The 21,264-nt window shown below is 41.3% G+C and overlaps 1 protein-coding gene across 3 annotated transcripts in view; it reads right to left on the reverse strand.

Annotated features, from left to right (window-relative positions):
* Positions 1-21,264, reverse strand: part of brsk2a (BR serine/threonine kinase 2a) — a 192,559-nt gene that overhangs the window by 82,252 nt on the left and 89,043 nt on the right. For all 3 annotated transcript variants that reach the window (XM_087842943.1, XM_087842944.1, XM_087842942.1), the window contains exon 2: positions 1,531-1,625. In XM_087842943.1, the coding sequence (XP_087699069.1) occupies positions 1,531-1,625 (95 nt within the window). The remainder of the gene's footprint in view (positions 1-1,530; positions 1,626-21,264) is intronic.

A 21,264-nucleotide genomic window follows, 5' to 3' on the forward strand; every position in this document is an offset into this window, starting at 1 on the left:
GCGTCTCTGAGTTGCCCTCGCTCTTCTTCTCTTTAGTTTCTTTACAACTATTCCATCAAAACAAGAGACAATGTTGCACTGAATGGAACTTCCCAGCAGGAGTCCTATGATGTAATGACAAAAAAACGGGAAAAAAAAAATTATATCCTACTGTATGCCTTAAAAAGAAACAATGCAGACTTACTAGTAAAAGCATACTAATTATAGTCACAGAAAGCCGCTTTGCTGTTGTGCATTAGAAGCTCTGACTCTTGCTTGATGGGGGAGCTAAGCAACTCTTTGAGTCTGCAATGCGTCACTACCTCCAGTGTTGGGAAGGTTACTTTTAAAATGTATTCCATTACAGAATACAGAATACATGCCCCAAAATGTATTCTGTAACGTATTCCGTTACGTTACTCAATGAGAGTAACGTATTCTGAATACTTTGGATTACTTAATATATTATCATGCTGTTTACAACTACATGAATGTACTATTGCTGTGATTTATTACTGTTACTGAAGGTCCGCGGCTCCGAACCGTAGTAAAGGGACCTCTGGCTAATACGGTGGGTTCTGTGTCAGGCTTGTAGCCGAAAACTAGCTTTACTTTGTTGTCTGGGTCAACTTTGCTTGCGACAGACAGAGAGAGGCGTTGAAAGGCTGCTCCAACGGAACTTATTGTTTTTGGAGGAAAACACGAACACGGCGTACAGTCGAGTCTTAATAGCTACTTACAACTGGGCTCGTCAGGCACTCTTCTTGGCTGCAGTGGTTATTATTATATTTACATGCTTCCAGCTCCCGTTTTTGCTCGATGACAGCTCGTACTTTTCCTTTTTCTCCCTCCCTCGCTCACAGACACATAACGTGTATGGCAGTCCATTCTCCCTGCAGCACGGACTACACTGCCCATGATGCTACATTCTTTAGAGCTATACCTGTAGCATTCTGCCTATTAGCTTAGCACAACAACAACAAAAAGGCCTCTCTCACCCAGGAAACACGCAGAGAGAGAGCGTCACCCTGTAACCATGGCAACCGTAACGCTGCCGCCTGGAACAACAGAACGTAGCTGTCAAACAAAACCCAAACAGTCCTGACCCGCCACAATATGAAACAGGGAAGTACCGCCGTGTAATCCATTTATTTCCACAAAGTAACTGTATTCTAAATACCACCTTTTTAAACGGTAACTGTAACGGAATACAGTTACTCATATTTTGTATTTTAAATACGTAACGGCGGTACATGTATTCCGTTACTCCCCAACACTGCCTACCTCAGCATATGATTCCACTCTGTGATATAAACTGCTAATATTTAAGAATTTTTGCAAGATCAGCTGTTGATTTATTTGAAACCTTGGTTCTGCTGAGGAAGTCCACTAGCTTAGAATACTATCCATCCATCAACTGTGGGAACATGACAAATAATAAAGTTTATGGTAAGATAGTAAGGCAAAAACAATACAGAAAACTAAATTATTTTTTCATTTGCACTAACCATCCTCATCAGAAAGTCCGAAGACTAAGAGCCGCAAACATACCTTCATTAGTACTGACTCGCTGAGTTTCTCACGGTTCACAATCTTAATGGCGACTTTCTGGCATGTTACACAGTGGACTCCAAGTTTGACCAACCCTGAAAAAAAAGGAAATACACATTTCATTAGGTCAGACACTCTGCTGAATATGAATTTCCACTGAACACATTAGGAAAAGTCCTAAAATGGGCTGTGATTCTTAAAAAACACTTAAAAAAAATCTATTGTCAAGTGCATTGACAAGAATAATATAAAGCAGCTAAGGACCAAATGTTGCTAATGCATGTAATGACTTGTGAAGTGTACACAGAGCCTTAAATTAACTGCCCTGTGGGGTTTATTTGAGTCATAAAGGCAGTAAGTGAGCAGGCCATTTGCTCTATTGATTCCGATAATGTATTAAACCACTGTAATGCAGTAATGTTAATTCATCTAAAATGGCAACAAACAATAGGATTATAAAAAAAAAAATTGCAGGATAAAAAAACTAATTATCAACCAGCATCCAAAATGACATGAACGAAGAAAAACTGCACAGAGCTTTAGTGAGAAACACAAAGTAGAGTGGCATATTTCAAAAACACAGCAGAAAACATTACCATTTTCTTCACAAGACAAACACACTGATTCATGGGTAGAAATCTGAGTGCGCCAGTCAGTTGTATAGGGACTCCCACACGAAGACTCTGTCAAAACTCATATAATTCCTGTGATTTCTCACACAACCCAAAAAGCATCTTCTGCTTTGCCTTACTAAATGTCCCCAGGTGTCCTCACTTAAGTGTAGAAAACCGACAGGGATACAACAACAAAGATGTTACAGTGGAACAAAGTGATGAGTGCATTTGATACAGGGAAGCCATGACAACAGCACCAATACATTTTCATTTGAGCTGCATTTTTATTAGAAAGATGTTTGTTTGTTAGGGGTAAGTAAGTAAGTAAGTAAGTAAGTAAAATTTATTTATATAGCGCTTTTCACAGATAAAAATCACAAAGTGCTTTACAACACAGGAAATGGGAATATAAAAACAATATAACAGTAAATAAAACAATGTAAAACAATAAAACTATAAAACAGCATAAGAAGAAATTAATCAAATGCTTTTCTAAATAAAAATGTCTTCAGCTGTTTCTTAAAAGAATCAATGGAGTTCGTGCAGCGAAGAGACAGTGGGAGAGAATTCCACAACCGTGGTGCCACAGTCTGAAAGGCCCGATCACCACGAGTTTTAAAACGAGTGCGCGGTACCACCAGCAGTCTCTGATCTAATGACCTTAAAGCCCGAGAAGATGTATGTGGTTTCAGCAGGTCAGATAAATATTGAGGAGCCTGACCATGTAGGGCCCTAAAGGTTAGAAGTAAAATTTTAAAATGAAACCTAAAATTTACAGGCAACCAGTGAAGGGAGGCCAAGACTGGAGTGATATGTGATCTTCTCTTGGTGCCTGTTAAGAGACGTGCTGCAGCATTCTGCACAGTCTGAAGACGATTTAAGGCTGATTTGTTAAAACAAGTAAAAAGGCCATTACAATAGTCTAAACGAGAAGAAATAAAAGCATGAATAATCATCTCAAGTTCAAGCTTTGATACCATTAGTCTGAGTTTAGAGATATTCCGTAAATGATAAAAACAGTTTCAGACCAGCTGCTTAGAATGTTGCTCGAGCGACATCGAGCTGTCAAATATGACACCGAGATTTCTAAGGCATGATTTTACATAAGGGTCTAAGAAGCTGATATGCTGTCTAATTTCTGGGACCATGTGGTCTGGAGCAATAATTAGAGTTTCTGTTTTAGCAGAGTTTAGTTGGAGAAAATTGTCATATAACCATTTGTTGATTTCTGTCAGGCAATTACTTAAATTAGACAATTTATAAAACTCAGACTTTTTGAAGGAAAAGTATAGTTGGATGTCGTCAGCATAGAGATGATAGGAGATATATTTATAGCGCTTAATAATTTGGCCTAGGGGAAATACATAAAGTAAAAAGAGAATTGGACCCAGGACAGATCCTTGAGGTACCCCACACGGCAAAACTGTTGATTCTGATGTGACATGATTCATGCAAACAGTAAAAGATCTCTCAGACAGATATGATATAAACCATTTTAAAACAACACCAGTAATCCCAAACAAGTTCTCGAGTCTGTTTATCATGATACTGTGATCTACAGTGTCAAAAGCAGAGCTGAGATCCAACAGGACCAGCACTGTAAACTACAAGAAAAACAAATTTTGGTTCTCTTTCATGGGAATTTCTCATGATTTGGCAGATATAAACTGCAAACTATATCTAGAAAAAAAAAAGACTTCAGCAATTTAACAGCTGAAAAGCAAAAGTGAACCTGATTTAATTTAGCCTCTTTAAACTTTGAGGACGTCTTTCGGTGCCTCCACACACATTTAGAATTTTCCCTAGAAACACCTTCCTGATGAAAACTCAGTTTCACCAGAGAACTTCGGACTTGCACAGACAGCAAACATAAATGTCTGTGTCAAACTGACTCGACATTCACATTAATAATCATTACAGAAGACAGCAGTATTCAGTGGAAGAATCTCTCCTGAGCCCAAATGTGGCTCACATCACATCAGGTGAGAAGTACAGTAAGGAGCATGCTTGCCTTTTTTCCCCAACATTGTGCACTATAAATTAATTCCCCAGGATCACAGTCAGCATGGGAGCTCTACAGTGACAGATTCCTTGCCCTACTTGCAAGTGTCAGCTTCCTGTGACTGCATCTTCTTCTTCAAACTGAAATTCAAGTGAAAGGATTGCTGATTTGACACAGAGCAGAAGATTAAGCCTGCTGCTGCAGCTGCACGAGTGCAAGTGGTGTGAATGGAACTTCCAGGGAGCAATCTAAAAATAGCAAGAATAATGACAGTGGTCCGGAGGTGTACAGTAAAACATCCTTGAAGTTAATAATGGCCAAAATACAATCAAGTACAGGTGTTTTTGTTTGTTTTTTTAATGGATGGAGTCATAATTTTTTTTATCACACCCTATATTTTAATATGAGGTGTGATCAGTCAATGAAAGATTAAAGAATATCCTACAGAAAGAGTTTGCTGGTGTGAAGCAGACCAATGTGGGCTTTTAGGATCCTCAGCTATGTCTTTCTCATAGATTTATTTCTGTATAACCCAGTAGAAGAGGAGAGTCAATGAGCTTTGAGGAGGTGTTGAAAAACAGGGAAGCAGAAGTATTCCGACGCCACAGAAACGCAACAGAGATGAAGGTGGGGGGAGGGCCAATTGTGGGATATAGCGAAGGAGGAGTGAAAAAGTGAATAAAGATCAAGTGAAAGATGAAACCAAAAAGTTTAAATAGATTGAAAGTAAAGGACACAACATTATTCAAATGACAGGCCACAGATAATTACGCAATAATGGGGAGTGTGTGGGTGTGAGCCTCTATCTTGGGAAGTTGAGAGGCCGCAGGGGCCGAAAGTGGAAACACGTGGAAAGGAAGTGTGAGAGATAGGAAGCAAATGTTAAAAAGAGGAAGATAAAAGATTTAGAAAGAAAACATTTTGGAAAGGGGATGAGGCAGTTGAGCAGAAGGGGGAACAACAGACAAACCCATTAGACTTGTGATGGTAATCATATGTTAATGACTGCTATAGAGAAGCTCATAAGTCATGATAAACACATTAAAGAGAAAATATCTGCCCGCAAACACATGAAAATCTAACTGGATTATTCGCCTCACTATCCATCTTCCTCCAATGCCTTTGTTTTCTTGAGCAGGGGGCACATTAGCAAGAGAAAATGTGCACCGAGAAGACAACGCATTAGGATTTTACAACCACTTTGCTTATGGATTGAAATGAACTGTTACAAGGAAGTTCGGTACATAAGACACAAGGCATTAGCCCCTCTTATGCAAAATATCTCAAAATTATGACTCGCAACAAGAAGCGAATAAAACTAATGCTCGTGGAAAAACACGTTCAAATTACTAGCTGAAGCCAACAACAGACGAAAGTCAGATTGTCCTTTCTGAACAATGCCAAACGTGTCAATTAAATACTCAGCTGAACATGAATTGTTGTACTAAACTTTACAGCAATCCATCCAGTCGTTGTCAGGATATTTCTAAAGGCCAGAAATGTCAACTTGTCCATGTCTGCATAAAAGGTTGTTGAAATGTGTCAGAATCAAAATGATGTAAATCACTGCTATCCCTGAAGCTAGGCTGGTAGCACGGCTTGTATTTTATATGAAAATGAGGCACAGAGAGCTTAAAACAAGCTAAAGCATGTCATTATGTGTGGGTCTTACTTTCAGACATTCCAAAAAAAAAAACCAAAAAAACATTTGTCAAGTAAAAAACATTTGGACATAATGTCAAAGTGTGCCCTATAAACTCAAAGTCGTATTTGCCAAACTACAACACAGAGCAAAGTAAGAAACCCTGAAAAAGTTGTCAATCCTACCACAACACACCAGACAACAAATGCAATAAGTAAAGCATTTCTGTTCTTTTCTTTTGGATTTCTGTCAGTGAATTGGCTTTTGTTCACAGGACAAGCTGTAGACTGGTGGCATGTGGTTGAGATCTCTCTGCAATTTTGTACCTTCAAAATAAATTCCCTGGCTCTTACATCTATGACAAAGCTGATGATATTACGGTACGTCCCATACACGACCCCAACATCCTTCTCCCAACATCAAACAGATTTAAGAATAACCCCTCAAATTAACTGCACTATGATTCACTTATTTGCTGCGATAGCTAACTTCAGTTTCTCCGTGACCCAAAATAAACTCCCCTCCTCTGCTCTCGAGTGTGCCGTAATTTAAGAGCTCACCTACTGCCAGTGCCCCTTTCACCTGTCTATAACAGCACCCTTGGACAAACAGAAAAAAAATGAAAGCTGGAGTGGCAAGCGAGGGAAGAGGAAGACACCAGGATTTTGTCTGGCTCATGCTGTGCTGAGTAGGTAGGCTGTCTTTGAACATAGGTTCAAATGTAAGGCTTCAACTGAAAGCACAAAGGCTTGGTCCACATGAGGGCTGCATTTGCCAGCGCACGGCTCTGTGTGCGAATGTGAAGCCAGTATCTGTGCGAGCTTGAAGCTGGTGTGTAGCATTCTTTAGATTCTCACTACAGAAGAACCGTATTGTGATTTAGTATCACATATGAGTGGTTTATGAACCAAACAAGACACGCACGTGCTTTTCACTGACGCATGCAATATACGGACAAAAGCAGGCTGTGCAGTGAAGGTTGCGATGCTACTGCATCAGCAAGTATATTGATGTCTCCTCTTCTTTGCCCTCCTCCCAAATCAATAGCATCAAAACTCTCGCCTTCACAACAGTAGAAGAATAATGGCACTGACCGGGGACTCATGGGCAGAAGAGACCACTTGACTGACCCCCCTCCCCCCACTCTAGCCTGTACCCCAGCTACACAATCTTTATTTTTCATGCACCCTTGTGATTAATGGCCTAATGTGGAGGGACTGCCGGAGGAAGACGCAGAGTGAGAACTTTGGCCGACTGCTCGGTGAGCATCGTGAGTTGAGCATTGTTTAAGTGCACTGTGCTGGAAGCTTGCTGGATGTCACAAATCTCGGCTGAGAAATTTTAGTTTTAAAATAAAAGCTGAGCAAACTGTGCCGAGTGAGCAAGACAAAAGGTGTAAACAAGGGTTGAAAGAAAAGGTTTAAATAAGAAAGCACGAAGCAAGCAATAGGTCGCAAAAAGCAAAGAACATGCACATAGAGCATCCGCTGTACAGTGCCTCTTTATCGCCAATGGGACAACTTAATTAACTGCAGAATGTGCACAGTTGTAAAAATCCCTCTAATCAGCTACTTTTCAAAAACTAAAAAAAAATAAAAATCTGGCAGTGCATCTGCTTCTCTATATCACTGAGCCATGTATCAGCTCTGATTTGGTAATGAACCTCTGGTCTAACTTCATAAGTCACTGTTTCAAGATATTGCTGCTGAACTTGCTGTCCCAAGAAATCTCTCTAATGGGTCCTAGAGTGTATTCATTATGACAGCATGTAGTTGGAACATTTTGAATTAAGCAACTTTTCTGGAAAAGGTCTAATTGACATGAGACCGCTGGCCTGAAGAAAAAATGTTTTTACCAATTTGACACATACATTCAGCCCACGCAACAATTTATGTGTGCAACACATTTCCCTGACAAACTTTAGCTCGTCTCTATTTGATGCTGTTAGTTATTGTTAATGATTTCAGAACAGTTCAATTCTGGTTTTTATAAAGCACTAAATCACAACAGCAGTTGCCTATAGACACTTTACACTGGAAGCTAAAGACTCCATAGGATTCTGGAGAAAACCCCAACAATCAAACTGCCCCCTATGAGCAAGCAGTTTGCAACAGTGGGAAGGAAAAAACCCCCTGTTAACAGGAAGAAACCTCCAGCAGAACCAGGCTCAGGGAGGTGCCCTGAGCATAGCATAGCATAGCATAGCATAGCAAGACCAGACAAAATACAAACTAAAGGAAAGGAAAAAACAAAAAATGTTAATGACATGCTGTAGTGCAGCGGTCCCCAACCTTTTTTGCGCCACGGACCCGTTTATGCCCGACAATATTTTCACGGACCGGCCTTTAAGGTGTCGCGGATAAATACAACAAAATAAAACTAGTACCGGTACCGAAAAAAATAAGATTTATTCATAACACACGTGAAAAGACCCAGGAAAACCGAGTTAACGATAAAAAACGATAACAAAGTAATGCTGAAAACCGATAGAAACCGTGAAAACCATAAATTTCACACCTGAGCCTCAACTCTCGCGGCCCGGTACTAAACCTCGGACCCTCGGACCCGGTCCCCAACCCCCGGGTCCGAGGCCCGGGGGTTGGGGACCGCTGCTATAGTGGTATATAAACAACATGGGGAGTCAAAACTTGGCTTAGGGTCCAGCCTTAACTGAATATGTACCAGAATCAAGCTGAAAGACATGAGAAGGAGAAAGATTTTGCAGAGGTGTCAGTTTATCTGACCCCACCCCCATTATTATTATTTTTTTTTACCCTCAGGTTTTCCCAATAGGTCCTTGTTGGCATGTTTATGTTCGCCTTTTTCTCCCTTCCCTTCAAGTTGTTTAACCTGGCAAAGACGGGAAACCCCCAACACACGAGGAGAGAAACTCGCTTCTTCGGTGTTAACTTGAGAGCGCTCCAGCTTTCAAAGTAGTCTGATCAGTGGCTGATTTATAAGTGGGTATCTGGGGAAGAGCAGATAGGAGAGGAGTGGGACCCTGACTGTGAAGCTGATTTCCAATGCTATCAATCAACGACAAAAGAAGGAAACAAAGGAGGGAGAGAGCGTACATGAGCACCCTGTACTCTCCTGAGCCTAGAAGAAGAAGAGCTTTATGATCTCCACCTGCTAACTGCACACAGGTACAAGAGCCACACACGGAGTCAGTGTTTTCTGCTTTATCCTCCTCACAGCCCTGGCAACCAAGCAGTTAAAGATCATTACTGGATTAATTTCCATCTGGAAGCAACTACAAGGCAAGGAGAGCAAAAGATGAAAAAGAGATGTTCCCACTAGCACACCTCTCTCACTTTTAAATCTTGATCTTTCAGAAGTGCTAAAGCAATGCAGGCAGATGGTAGTAGCTTATGCTGGCTTAGCTTTCTCTCCCTGAGGCGCTGGCTGTGAGAAGCTCATTGCCCTTAGGCACAGATCTGTGAGCCTCTTTCCACTTCTGCTCTCTAACCCTGACTGCTCTACATCAGGGCCACAGCCCTGCCCTAGGATCAGTGTTTGAAAGGAAACAATGTGGTACTAGGGCTTCCGAGAGCCTTTTCTGACCATGTGGAAAGCCCTTGCAGCAGGGCGTGGGAATTCCCTCCACGAGGGCAAAGGGTAGAAGACACTTTCACGCCCACATCTTCACACCTTTGTACCATTTTTTGACTTTCCAGCACAAGGATAGAAACTGACTAAATTATGCTGTCTTCAGTCTTGTTTGCTGAATAAATATCTCTACATTGAACGTCTGCAATGTCAAACATCAGTCGATGGTGGCTTCAACAGAAGCACACATTTTCACTGTATATTCTTGGGTGTGACAAAGTGACAGATACAGAAATATTATCATCATTATTATTATTATTAAAATAATGTCACCGTATTGTTTGCTTGCATTTATAGAAAGGAAAGGCAGTGAATCCCTCCCACAGAATATTACTATGTGCCAACTATGTATCTATACTCATCATTAGGGATGGGTACCGGTATCCGGTGCCATGATGGCACCGGTTTTGACATAAACGGTAGTAACCAGATCGAAAAGCAGCGCACATTTCGGTGCTTTATTTCGGTGCTTTTTTTCCTGAGATGTCGTACACTTTCTTCTTCCTTACATTTGTATTGGCGGTTGGCAAACAACTGAAAGGTGCATTACCGCCACCAACTGGTATGGAATGATACACTTTAGATTCTAGCCAATCATTTTACGTTTCCAGGGATAGTAGGCGGGCCCAGGTATGTACGTTCTTTTAGAGCAGAGCTACAGATTAAAAACACCCAAGGCGAAGCGGTCAAAAGTCTGGCTGTACTTCACAGCAAAATATGCAAACTCAGCAGCCTGCAACAAGTGCTTTAAGCTGATACTGTGATACTGTCAAAGGAGGTAACACCTCAAATCCGATGAAACACCTGGCGACGCATAGCGTTTTTTTTAAAGCCGAGAAATGCGCCGTATTTGATCGCTTGCTGCGAGACCTCACACCGTGCACATCTACTGCGGGTGTGGTGCCTGTTATCGGATCCGGAGTTAGCAACATCCCCCAAAAACCCGAAGAGTAGAGTCCTGGCACCGGTATCGGATAAAACCTAAACGATACCCATCCCTACTCATCATGTTTGCAACGCTATTTGTGAAAAGTCATATTTGCAGAGAAGAAAACACCCAACCTGGTTTAAAGATTTACCTTTTGGCCTGGCCCAGCTTTCTATTCCAATAAGTTTCTGCTTTTTCTCTCTGCTTATACAGTTACTCCACATCCTTTTCTTTGCTTTGTTTTTTCCCTGCCATTTCCCCCTCATTTCTTCTTCACCTCTCATTGTTTTCTGACTTATTTATCTCCACATTTCTATTCATCATCTTACCTATGTACAAAAAGAAAGACAGAAAAGGAAAAAGTATACACCAGCACAAAGCTGTTGAGTCATATTGTGCGGGAGGAGGATTGTTGACGATCAAACAATTTTCACTTCGCTACTCAATTCAGTTTCTCTCCCTCTCTCTGCTTCTCGCACACATCATTTCTCGCCTCTCCCCATTCACTAAATCTGTATCTTCTCCATTCCTCCGCCTCTTCCTTCACTCCTTTTGCATTTTCAGTCAGCCGTGACGTTAGTCTACCCAGCCTGAATTCCCCTGCAACCCTCTAAGCCCTACCAACCAAAGCAACAGCAACAACATCAGTAACACCAGCGGCCCAGACCAACAGAACAGCTTCAAAAGCAGGAAGAGCAGTTTAGCCCTGGAGTGATGGAGCGAGAAGGGAGGCACACTGACGCATGAATACAGAAACTGTTTATTTGGCCTGTGTAAAATAAGACGTTTGCTCAGCAGCGCCAATATAAGTTAACTCCCAACTTAGTATTTTATTAATACTCCATACTAATAGCCTCCAGACAAAGTGGTCTGAGTTTACCTTTGATACTTTGAAACATTTTCATACAACTAAAATTACAATATTAAACACAAATTACATGCACACACACACAAAAAGTCACACTTTCTATTCTTCTCTATGTGTTCACAGGTGTAGGCCGAGTATTTCAGAGAGCAAGCATGTTTGTTTGTAGAGCGAGGGAGGTACTAAAGCTGTGAAAACCCAATTTCATGTATACAACTGTGATTTGCATAACATTGCCCCAACAATCACAGAATGAAATGTAGCGAGGTGATGGAAGTTGTAGATGGCTTCAAGGTGGTAATCTATTTTACACATTCTGATACAAGTAAGAGAACAATTGTGAGCGTCGCCCAAGGGCAGTAAGAACAGTGCAATCCATTTAGTTGGTAACAGTCTTTCTGATTGGCATATCTTGCAAAATCCCCACTCTTTACACATTAGCCTTATCAGAATGTAAATATAGGAATGGAAAAGCTCATCACTTCACACCGTTGCTTCTTATTTGCCTACAAGGCAAATAAGCTTCATTGTCATTGAGGTAGGTGCATTCTGTCTTATGAATATTTGACTCCAGAAAAGGGGTTCCTGGTTTATAGCTTAGACATGTTGTGCATTTTACACATTTCCCCACATTTTCACAAACTAAGGTGGGTAAAGAATTTTCCCAAAGAGCCACAAAAGAAACTGGGAATGTTGTGCAGGACCACATAATGAGATAGATTGAATATTAAGCAGAAATGAGTTCAGCTTGTTGTTTCGGCCCTCCACAACAGTCCCAGTTTCTCATGTGACTCCTTTGGAAAACTAATTGCTCAGCCCTTTGCTATGGTATTTGTAAAGGGTTCGTATTACACTTCCATATGAAACACTGAATTCTGCTACAGCTGTTTTTTTTTAGATCAAATATATACAATAAAAAGTCAGGCCCAACTTTTTGGCAGTGATTTTGTCCATTGTTCAGGAGGCTGTCTCCCCATTAAGCTGATCACAGGCAGTGATATCTTATTTCTTTCGAATCTCGCTGTGGACATGTCATTGCAGATTCAAAATATTTGAGTCAGAATTCTGGACTGATGTGACTGGAGGTCAGGCCACAGAGCCAAGCGAGAGTGACAATGTCAGAGGAATGTTCTGCCTGAATCCTGAACAGGGACATCAGCGCAAGCATGAATGAAGACACTGCAGAGGAGATGAGAGGATAAATAGAAAGAACAAATACAAAAAAAGGCTGTGACAATGAGGACAGTGACAGGGAGACTGAGAAATACTGATAAGGATAGCTAAATCGAGAGATGCGTGGAGAGACAGTCAAAACACAGAGAAAGTGGGGCCTAGGAGGGCGGTGCAGAGAGACTCAGATCTATTTTTAATGTCTGACTGGGGATCAGCAAAAGGAATGTATAATTACAGCCTCATGAATAATGCAAGCAGGATTCTTTTAATTAGCCACACCAGACCTAAATGCAGCAACCGCAGCAGACAGGACAAACATGTGCACATGTACATACACATGTACACCCACACACACTCATCTGCAGTGTTACAGTGTTTGGGTCCAGACCTTTGGTTACGTCCACCCCATGCGTCGACTGATTCATCATGAAACAGCACTTTCTCGAATAAAAAAAACCAGTCGAAACAAGGGAAACTACAGGAGGATCAACTACTAGCCAATCAGTGTTATGGGGGGACCCTCCCTGATGTCAAGCTGTTGTCAAGCTGCTCGTCAGTGCTGGGGAATTCACTCTATTCTTAAAACCCTGTCTTAAAAGTCAAGAGCAAAGTCAAGATGTAGGCCTGAGTATGCACCAGTGATGACATCAGTGAATGATGTCATCACCCCAGAACCTAGTTAGAATGAAAGCAATGGATGGATGGATGGCAGCCAACCAATCAAAGCAATGGCAGATTGAAGATGGAGACTAGGTCTAACGAGTGCCTGACATCAGGCTAGTAAATACATAACTGCATATAATAATGAGGTGCCCAATCAAAAAAAAAAAAAAATCTCACCACATGTGCCATGTTTGGAACATTTGTGTGTTAGCTCATCCTTTAACCCCTGGAGAGTGTCAGTTGATGCCTTGATTATGACTTTCTGATAGGCTTCACAGCCTCTAGACACTACTCAAAGAGCTGCACGCTGTGTGACTGTCGTTTGTTAGATAACCCCAATATGAAAGCATGAATTATTAAATATCTGACTGGATAATATTACGAAACCTCACTGTAACCATAGAAAACATCCTGGCAGCACAAGTGTGGTTTTCTGTATTTTTCCACTCACATGCACACTGAATGCAAAGAAACATGGGAAAAAACATTGCTGGCAAACAAGCCATGCAGCCAGGCCAATTGTGTGGGCTCGAAAGAAAAAAAGAGAAGAAGCAATAAATCAAACCTTCCGCCACCACAATTCAGCTTGAGTTATTTCATTAATTAAAAGTGTTTGGGTTTTCCCTGCAACATCTTCATTATTAAACATGGGTCAAACCGGAATAGACTTCGCCGAGAATGAGTTCTCGTCAGCCCGTCATATTAACTACCTTTCGTCTCAATTAAAACTGAAATGGATGGTCGAAGCTCAAACAGGAAAAACACAACTAGATTGTCTGCACACACAAAGAGAAAGGAGGAAGTTGGATCCAAGTTGGAACGACGCATCAAGAAAACGGCAGGATGTTATTCGGTTGTTATCTGGCAACTCGAATTCTCCCATCTTCAGAGTCTTAATTTGTAAGCTAATTTGTGGCTGGCAAAGACAGGCTTGAGTATGGAAGAGGATATTGGATGTAATTTGATGTCTCAGTACATCTTCGCTTGGTGATTGGAGTTTAATTGGCAATGAGGGTACTGCGTTCTCACTTTGGGGCTTGCAGGGGGTCGACGGCACCCACACAAACTGCAAACTCTGTTTCGCACAACTGAAGTAAAACTGGTCATACAAAGATGGCTAGCAGACAAATGTTTACCTTGTTTGTGAAATTTAAAAGTATGACTTTCTGACATGCAGTCTTTTCATAAACAAGCAGCGGAATAAGAAAGTAACAGCAGGATAGCCTGTTCAAGGTGAGTATACACCCCACTATTATGGCCAACGTGTTGTTATTACACATTACATACCAGTGTGTGGACAGAACGATCTATAGAGCTTCAGTGTGTGCACTTGAGGTAGCGGGCTACCCCCTGGTGTGCGACTTTGATACACACAGACACACTTTTCCTGATAAAAAGTCAGCAGGTGCAAAAAAAAACCAATACTGGGAAGAGGAATCCTCTCATAGCTTTTTCTTAATGCTTCTGACATCTTTGTAGTGCCTTTGTTTTCAACTAGCGCTGCCCAAGAGAAAAGGTCAAAGTGTCAAAGCCACCATTAGTGCAAGACCCAATCAGAAACACCTCAAGGCATGGAAACAAGGGCAGGACAGGATTTATGTGTGTGTGTGTGTGTGTGTGTGTGTGTGTGTGTGTGTGTGTGCCTTTGTGTAAGAACTGTCTCACAAACACATGCAAAAAGCAACTAAGCAACTATATTACTGTAATGACAACAATATACAGAATCCTGAAAATATCCATGCTGGGAGTAAAAACTATATAAGTAGAGTGACACAGGCTATCACACACAGACACACATATAGAGTACAAGCGGCTTCTCAGCTCTGTTACATTTTTGCTCATATTTTTTTTTAAAAAAAGGCTTTAATTAAGCTTTTAATCATTTGAATCATTTCATTTATTCACTATGAATCATGTGATTTTCAATCATCTTAATTCTTTACATGCTTTCGAGGTTGAAAATGGTTGCACCTGTACTTTAATTTGACATTTTAAATATACCTGCTCTACAGTGATACGCAAGTAAAACAGTTATGACATCATATCTCAAGTTAATAGGAGTCGCGACATTCAATAGGTAACAAAATGTCTCGCATAACTACACGTTTACAAACACGTATTTTTACCACCAGCGCAAGCACTGGGATGAGTAAACATGACTCATCTGATCTGGAACATTTCCCTGTTTTCTCTATTTTTGCATCTATGAATAATCCATCCATCCAGAACACAATCACACATAGTCACACGGGGTCATTTGCATATTACTGTATCTTAAAGGAACTTTTTTTGCCGTTTTACAGCTTCTCCTTTTGCCATTTCTCACCCAATTATACTTTCATTTTCCTCTCACTTTACTTCTCCTTTTTCATTTCAGCTGCTGTTCCATGATCCACGGTTGTATATCATTGCTTTCACTAAAACCTCATTAAGCCGTATGCTTTCACAGCAATCCTTTCTTACATAACGCCTAATATGGCTGCACAATTAATCAAATCTTAATCTTGATCACAATTTGTCACTAAATGACCATCTCATCACACTAGTGTAGGTAGGTCATGCTACATTAAAAGTCAGATATCCAATAATATTGAAATATTTGGGCCAGTGATGTTAATCAAGGAGAAATCATTTGCAAACAGTGTTGTGGAGTTTTCTACACCACAAAGCAACAGAACTTATTCAACCACCTCAAAACACACCACAACAGTACAATGAATGCCAAGAAAATCAGAGCAACAGTTGTCAAAGGAGCTTGCAAAGAAAAGCGTCTGGACTTCTTTAAGTTACTTGAAGATGTTTCACCTCTCATCCAAGAAGCTTCTTCAGTTCTAAGGTCAAATGGTGGAGAGTCCCAGATATAAACCTAGTGGGAGTGTCCCCCCACAGAGGGACAAAAGGACCCCCTGATGATCCTCTAATCGCCTGAGCCAAGGTGTGAAACTGGGTGTGGGTCCCAATCAGCCAGAGTTTCAGGTGAGTTCATTGTGAAACCTGGCCCCACCTTATCATGCGAATTCCTGAGGTCAGATGGCCCAGGATGTGAGTGGGTGTTAAGGCGTCTGGGGAGGGAACTCAAAACTGGATTATAGATGGCAGAGAGTTGGTGTCGTAAACCACCGCCTCTGTTCAAAGATGGTCGCTCACAGTGGACATAGATGGCTTCTTTCACTCCTCTTTCAAACCATCTGTCCTCTCTGTCCAAAATGTGAACATTGGCATCCTCGAAAGAGTGACCTTTGACCTTAAGATGCAGATGGACAGCTGAGTCTTGTCCTGTGGAGGTGGCTCTTCTGTGTTGTGCCATGCGCTTGTGAAGTGGCTGTTTGGTCTCTCCAATGTAGAGGTCTGGGCATTCCTCGCTGGACTGTACAGCATACACCACATTGTTAAGTTTGTGTTTTGGCGTTTTGTCTTTCGGGTGAACCAGTTTTTGTCTGAGCGTGTTGCTGGGTCTGAAATGCACCGGGATGTCATGCTTGGAGAAAGCATGACATCCATGCATCCATCCATGACATCCATGGAGAGCAACAGTTGTTGATAAGAATCGTCCAGCATCAGCTCAGACATCTTTAAAAGCATCAGAGTATCCATCCAGCTAACAGAGACACAGTTAAATATCTCACCAATCCCATTCTATTTGTCCAGTAAAGTCAGTGAGTAAAGAAGCCTTCAGGAAACGGTCAACTTAATGGGAAAAAGTTACATTATCCTCTTACATCTTTTCCAAGATGGCAATATCTGTGTCGTACACAAAACATTACAGGGGAAGTAGAGCAGGATCTCACAGCTGCCTGCCAACTTTAGTCACATCCATCGTGTAGGTATTGTATTATGCATACAATGGAGTGAAAGTATTCATATTTTGCTTTAGAAGGTGCATTTAGGTGAGGTACTGTTAATTATAACATTGCAATGTAGCACAATGTAAAGGTGAAAGCAGTTAACTGTCAGTTTAATTTTCTGTTATGTTTTCACACAATGATTTTACTTATATTTGATCTCAATGCAAAGATTTATAAAGATCTAAGAGCAGTATTCTGTTTGCATGAAAGTGTAATAAAAATATTTTTCCTTATTTAAATCAATGAATAACCATGGGAAATAATTGTGATCTCAATACTGATCAAATTAATTGTGATTATCATTTTGGTCTAAATCATGTACTCCTAACATTTAATGTGCTGGCTGTTTTCCACATTCAAGGGGGACATACTGAAGATGAAGACAGAGTTGGAGATCACCGTGTAGAAGAACAGAATACATAATGAGTTATGGGAGATTTCATGGTGGGAGGAAGTAATGGTAGCCAGCAGCCATTGGTGAAGCTGTTGACATCTCTGTCAAGAAGCGGGATAAATTAAGCAACTCTTCTCACTAAATCAATGCATCAGCAGCCGCAAACTCAATGCCCGAGCAACCTTTGTATCTCAACAGAGCGACAAGGGAATTTCTAACAACCATCGAGCTGAAACTCTTTGTCTCTGCGTTGGTCTTTGACCCCTGTAGATTGAGTGTCTCATTGTCACTGCTTCGCATATTCCCTTTACCCCGTCTATCAGTCCCCTCGTCCTCACCTTACTCTCCTTTTTTGATCAGTAGATATTGTCTCTCATCTCTCATTTTCTTAAGAGACACATTGTAAAGAGGGATGGCTCTGCTCTGCTGCATCATGTGTTCCGGTGGTTTCTGTGCATTCGTGTCTGTGTATATGAGCAAACAGGAAAAAACAAAGCAAAAAAATAACCAACTCCAAAAGACAATAGACAAAAAGATAAAATATTACTGAGACAAAGAAAGCTGGGCACTGACCCTGCTTGAACACTCTCCGGCTTCTCTGTAATTATCACTCTGTGTTTGTTTGTGTGCGTGTGTGTTTGTGTGCGCGCGCACAAGAGCACACATGTTCTCCTGTGAATGAAAATGAAAGTGATTCTGGAGACAATCCAACTCCCAGATTGCCTGCTTGCTCAGAGTCTGCGCTCGCGTCACAGAACTTGGAACGCTGCCTTGTACAAAAAGTATAGATACACTCAGGCCAGAAACACACACACACTCACACAAATTAAAGTACACAAAGTGGAACACCAGGGGCACTTCACCAAGACTCCATTTCACCTGGCCTTTTTATTGAACAAAGGGAGTGAGATGTTTAACAGAGCTGTAAGAAACCTCTGCCTGAATATCAAAAAGAGATCGTTTTTTAAAAAAAAGGAGAAAGTTTGAAAAGTATGTCCAGTTTGAGCAGCAAACTTTACCAGAAGTTTATCGGAAGAGACAGAAGGACAGACATATGAAGAGAGAGAGAGAAGTTAGCATGCCAGGTACCACCATCGGGGAAACAGAGAGCAGAGAGAGACATCTGTTCAACACAACTTCAGGGGGCTTTTACTCTGATGTCAGCCTGTCACTACATACAGGACCGCAGGAGTAGATGCATGCTGAGAGCCTGAAGAACATGAGCCACACACACAGGTGCACGATCTATAGCAAGCACTGTCTCCCTTCATTTCCATCTCCCTCTCTCTCTCTCACACAGCTATGGATGAAATCACAGCTAAACCCAGTGAAACCAAATCCTAAAGAAAGTAAAGCATCACGGTGCTTTATCCTCAAAACCTCTCACAAATTTTATGCAAGTTTTTGAAAACTTCCTAAAACTAGTGAGCGAGCGATAAGTGCTTTTAATAAGGGTTTTTGTTTTTTGCAGGGTGTGGGTGGATGGGGTTATCACTTCGTATACTAATTTCCCAGAGTGCATTTGAAACAGAAAACTAATCAGCAGTGCTTCTGATAAGTAATTAAATGTTATGTAATTGATAAAGCAAACATGATAAGACGTAGCCAGCTTCAGATAATATACCTGTGAGCTTTACTTTCCTTTTTATAACAATACAAATACATATGTTTTTGGACGGTTCTCACATTTTCTGTAATCTTAAAATCAACATGTTTAATCAATAAACAAATGGGGGGTTGGGAAGCGCATCTGTAACCGGAAGGTCGCCGGTTCGATTCCCGGGTTCTCTGTCCTGGTCGTTGTGTCCTTGGGCAAGACACTTCACCTACCGCCTACTGGTGTTGGCCATAGGGGCCGATGGCGCGATATGGCAGCCTCGCCTCTGTCAGTCTGCCCCAGGGCAGCTGTGGCTACAACTGTAGCTTGCCTCCACCGGTGTGTGAATGTGAGAGTCTGGTTCGCTGCTGCAGCTAAGCAAGATTAACATTATTAATAATAATAATAATAATAATAATAATGGATTGGATTTACATAGCGCTTTTCAAGGCACTCAAAGCACTTTACAATGCCACTATTCATTCAGTGTGGCTACAAATCTGGACTTCACCCACAGGTAGCTCATTAATTATCACAGTAAAAATATGTAATGCATAGTTAAAAAAAAGATTATATTTAAGAAGCACTTGGACAGGAAAGAATTCACAAACAAGATAAAAATCAGCCTTTTATTAAACTAACATTAATCGATGATCTTTGTATTATTTTCATTAGTTGCGTTCTCTTTTCAAAATGTCACCACCGCCTACGTGACACTTGACTGGAGCCTCTGGCTCATTTCGCTCACTATGGCAGCGGTGAACTTTTAGAGATCTCTGATAACTGTTTTCCCCTAGAAAGCCATCAGTAGGGAAAATACTGCAGTCATTAAAACTATAATGGTACAGTCAGAGAGACTGATGATGTATTGATTAGACCTCCCCTATCTGTGGTGCTTCACACTGATAACAGACCCATATAATGAGGATGGTTACTACATGGCTGTTTAACCGCCTATACAAATTTAAAAGGCACTTTCTTGGGTATAACTGTTTAAGTGCTCATTAATTGCACACAAATATTTAATCAGCCAATTTCAGTCAACATGACCTGAAAAAGTTAAGCATCAAAACGGGAAAGAAAAGCAGTTTAACTGAATGTGGCATGATTGTTGGTAGGGTTTTCCCACATAATTATCTCCTAATGCTCGAGGTCAATAACGGCAATATAAATAACCTGTTTTATAACTCAGGTATGCAGAAGAACATCTCTGTGAATGGAAAACATGTCAAACGTTGAAGCAGATGGGCCACAACAGCAGAAGACCACACAGTGCCATCCTGTCAGCTAAGAACAGGAAACTAAGGCTAGAGATTTGAATAGGGTGACCAAAATTGAACATCAGAAGTTTAGAAAAACATTGCCTTGTCTGCTGAGCATCAACTTCTGTTCTGATATTCAGATGGTTGGGGTCAGAATTTGGCATAATTAATATGAAAGCACAGGTCCATCCTGCCTTGAGAATTTTTTTTTTTTGGCGTGTATGTACAATGTGTTGGGTTGAGAGGGCTAGGAATGAACTGTGTGACAATATGAACCAGAACCTCTGAGGAAGGTTTCCAGCACCTTAATTCTTCATGTCATAAATGAAACGAAGAATTAAGGTTGTTCTGAAGGCAAAAGGGGTTCCAACCTTGTCCTGTATTTATATACACCGTAATTGTCGGGCTATAAGCCGCTACTTTTTGCACAAGCTTTGAACCCTGCGGCTTTTAGTCAGGTGCGGCTTTTCTATGGATTGTCCATGATTTTTGTCATATCGTAAGACGATTTGTTTTGTTTGTTCCGCTGTTGTACGGCACTACGTTGCCTGGCGGAAGGGCATGTGATCAGACACACAGTATCGGGGTTCAAGAGTGGTATGTTGGTCACATGTCCATCCGCCAGGCAACATAGCGCCGTACAAGTAGAGCAAAAAACAAACTTCAAAGTAGCGCCACGCGTTCAGCGGGAGGCGTGGATGATGAGCGGCGATAAACTTGCAAAAAGCAAGTTATGCTCAACTCCACCGGTGGAATCTGACAGCGTGGAAAAGTGTGGAAACATCCATGATCACCAACGGATTTCGAAGGGCTGGACTGCTGCATGATGGAGAGGAGGACACCGCCACTGCCCTTCAGAGGGTGTTCGACTCTGACACTGACGAAGGAGAGAAGCGGAGAGTGGATGACGAAGCCATCCTGAGCCTGTTCGTATCCGACACTGGAGAAGAGGACTTTGGTGGTTTTAGTGCGCAGGAAGAAGAGAAAGATGGTGGTGAATGACTGACTTTTCTTCTTGTTAAAGCCGTGTCACTGCACCTGAGCCTAAAAGGTAGTCCGAATCTATTTTTCTGGTGTGCTGTAGGTTATTGTTATGTACTACATTTGTTACTCATTTATGAAGCACAGTACATGTTTCAT

The sequence above is a fragment of the Neolamprologus brichardi genome, chromosome 7, assembly GCF_056152115.1.
Source record: "Neolamprologus brichardi isolate AB-2024 chromosome 7, ASM5615211v1, whole genome shotgun sequence".
NCBI lineage: Eukaryota > Metazoa > Chordata > Actinopteri > Cichliformes > Cichlidae > Neolamprologus > Neolamprologus brichardi.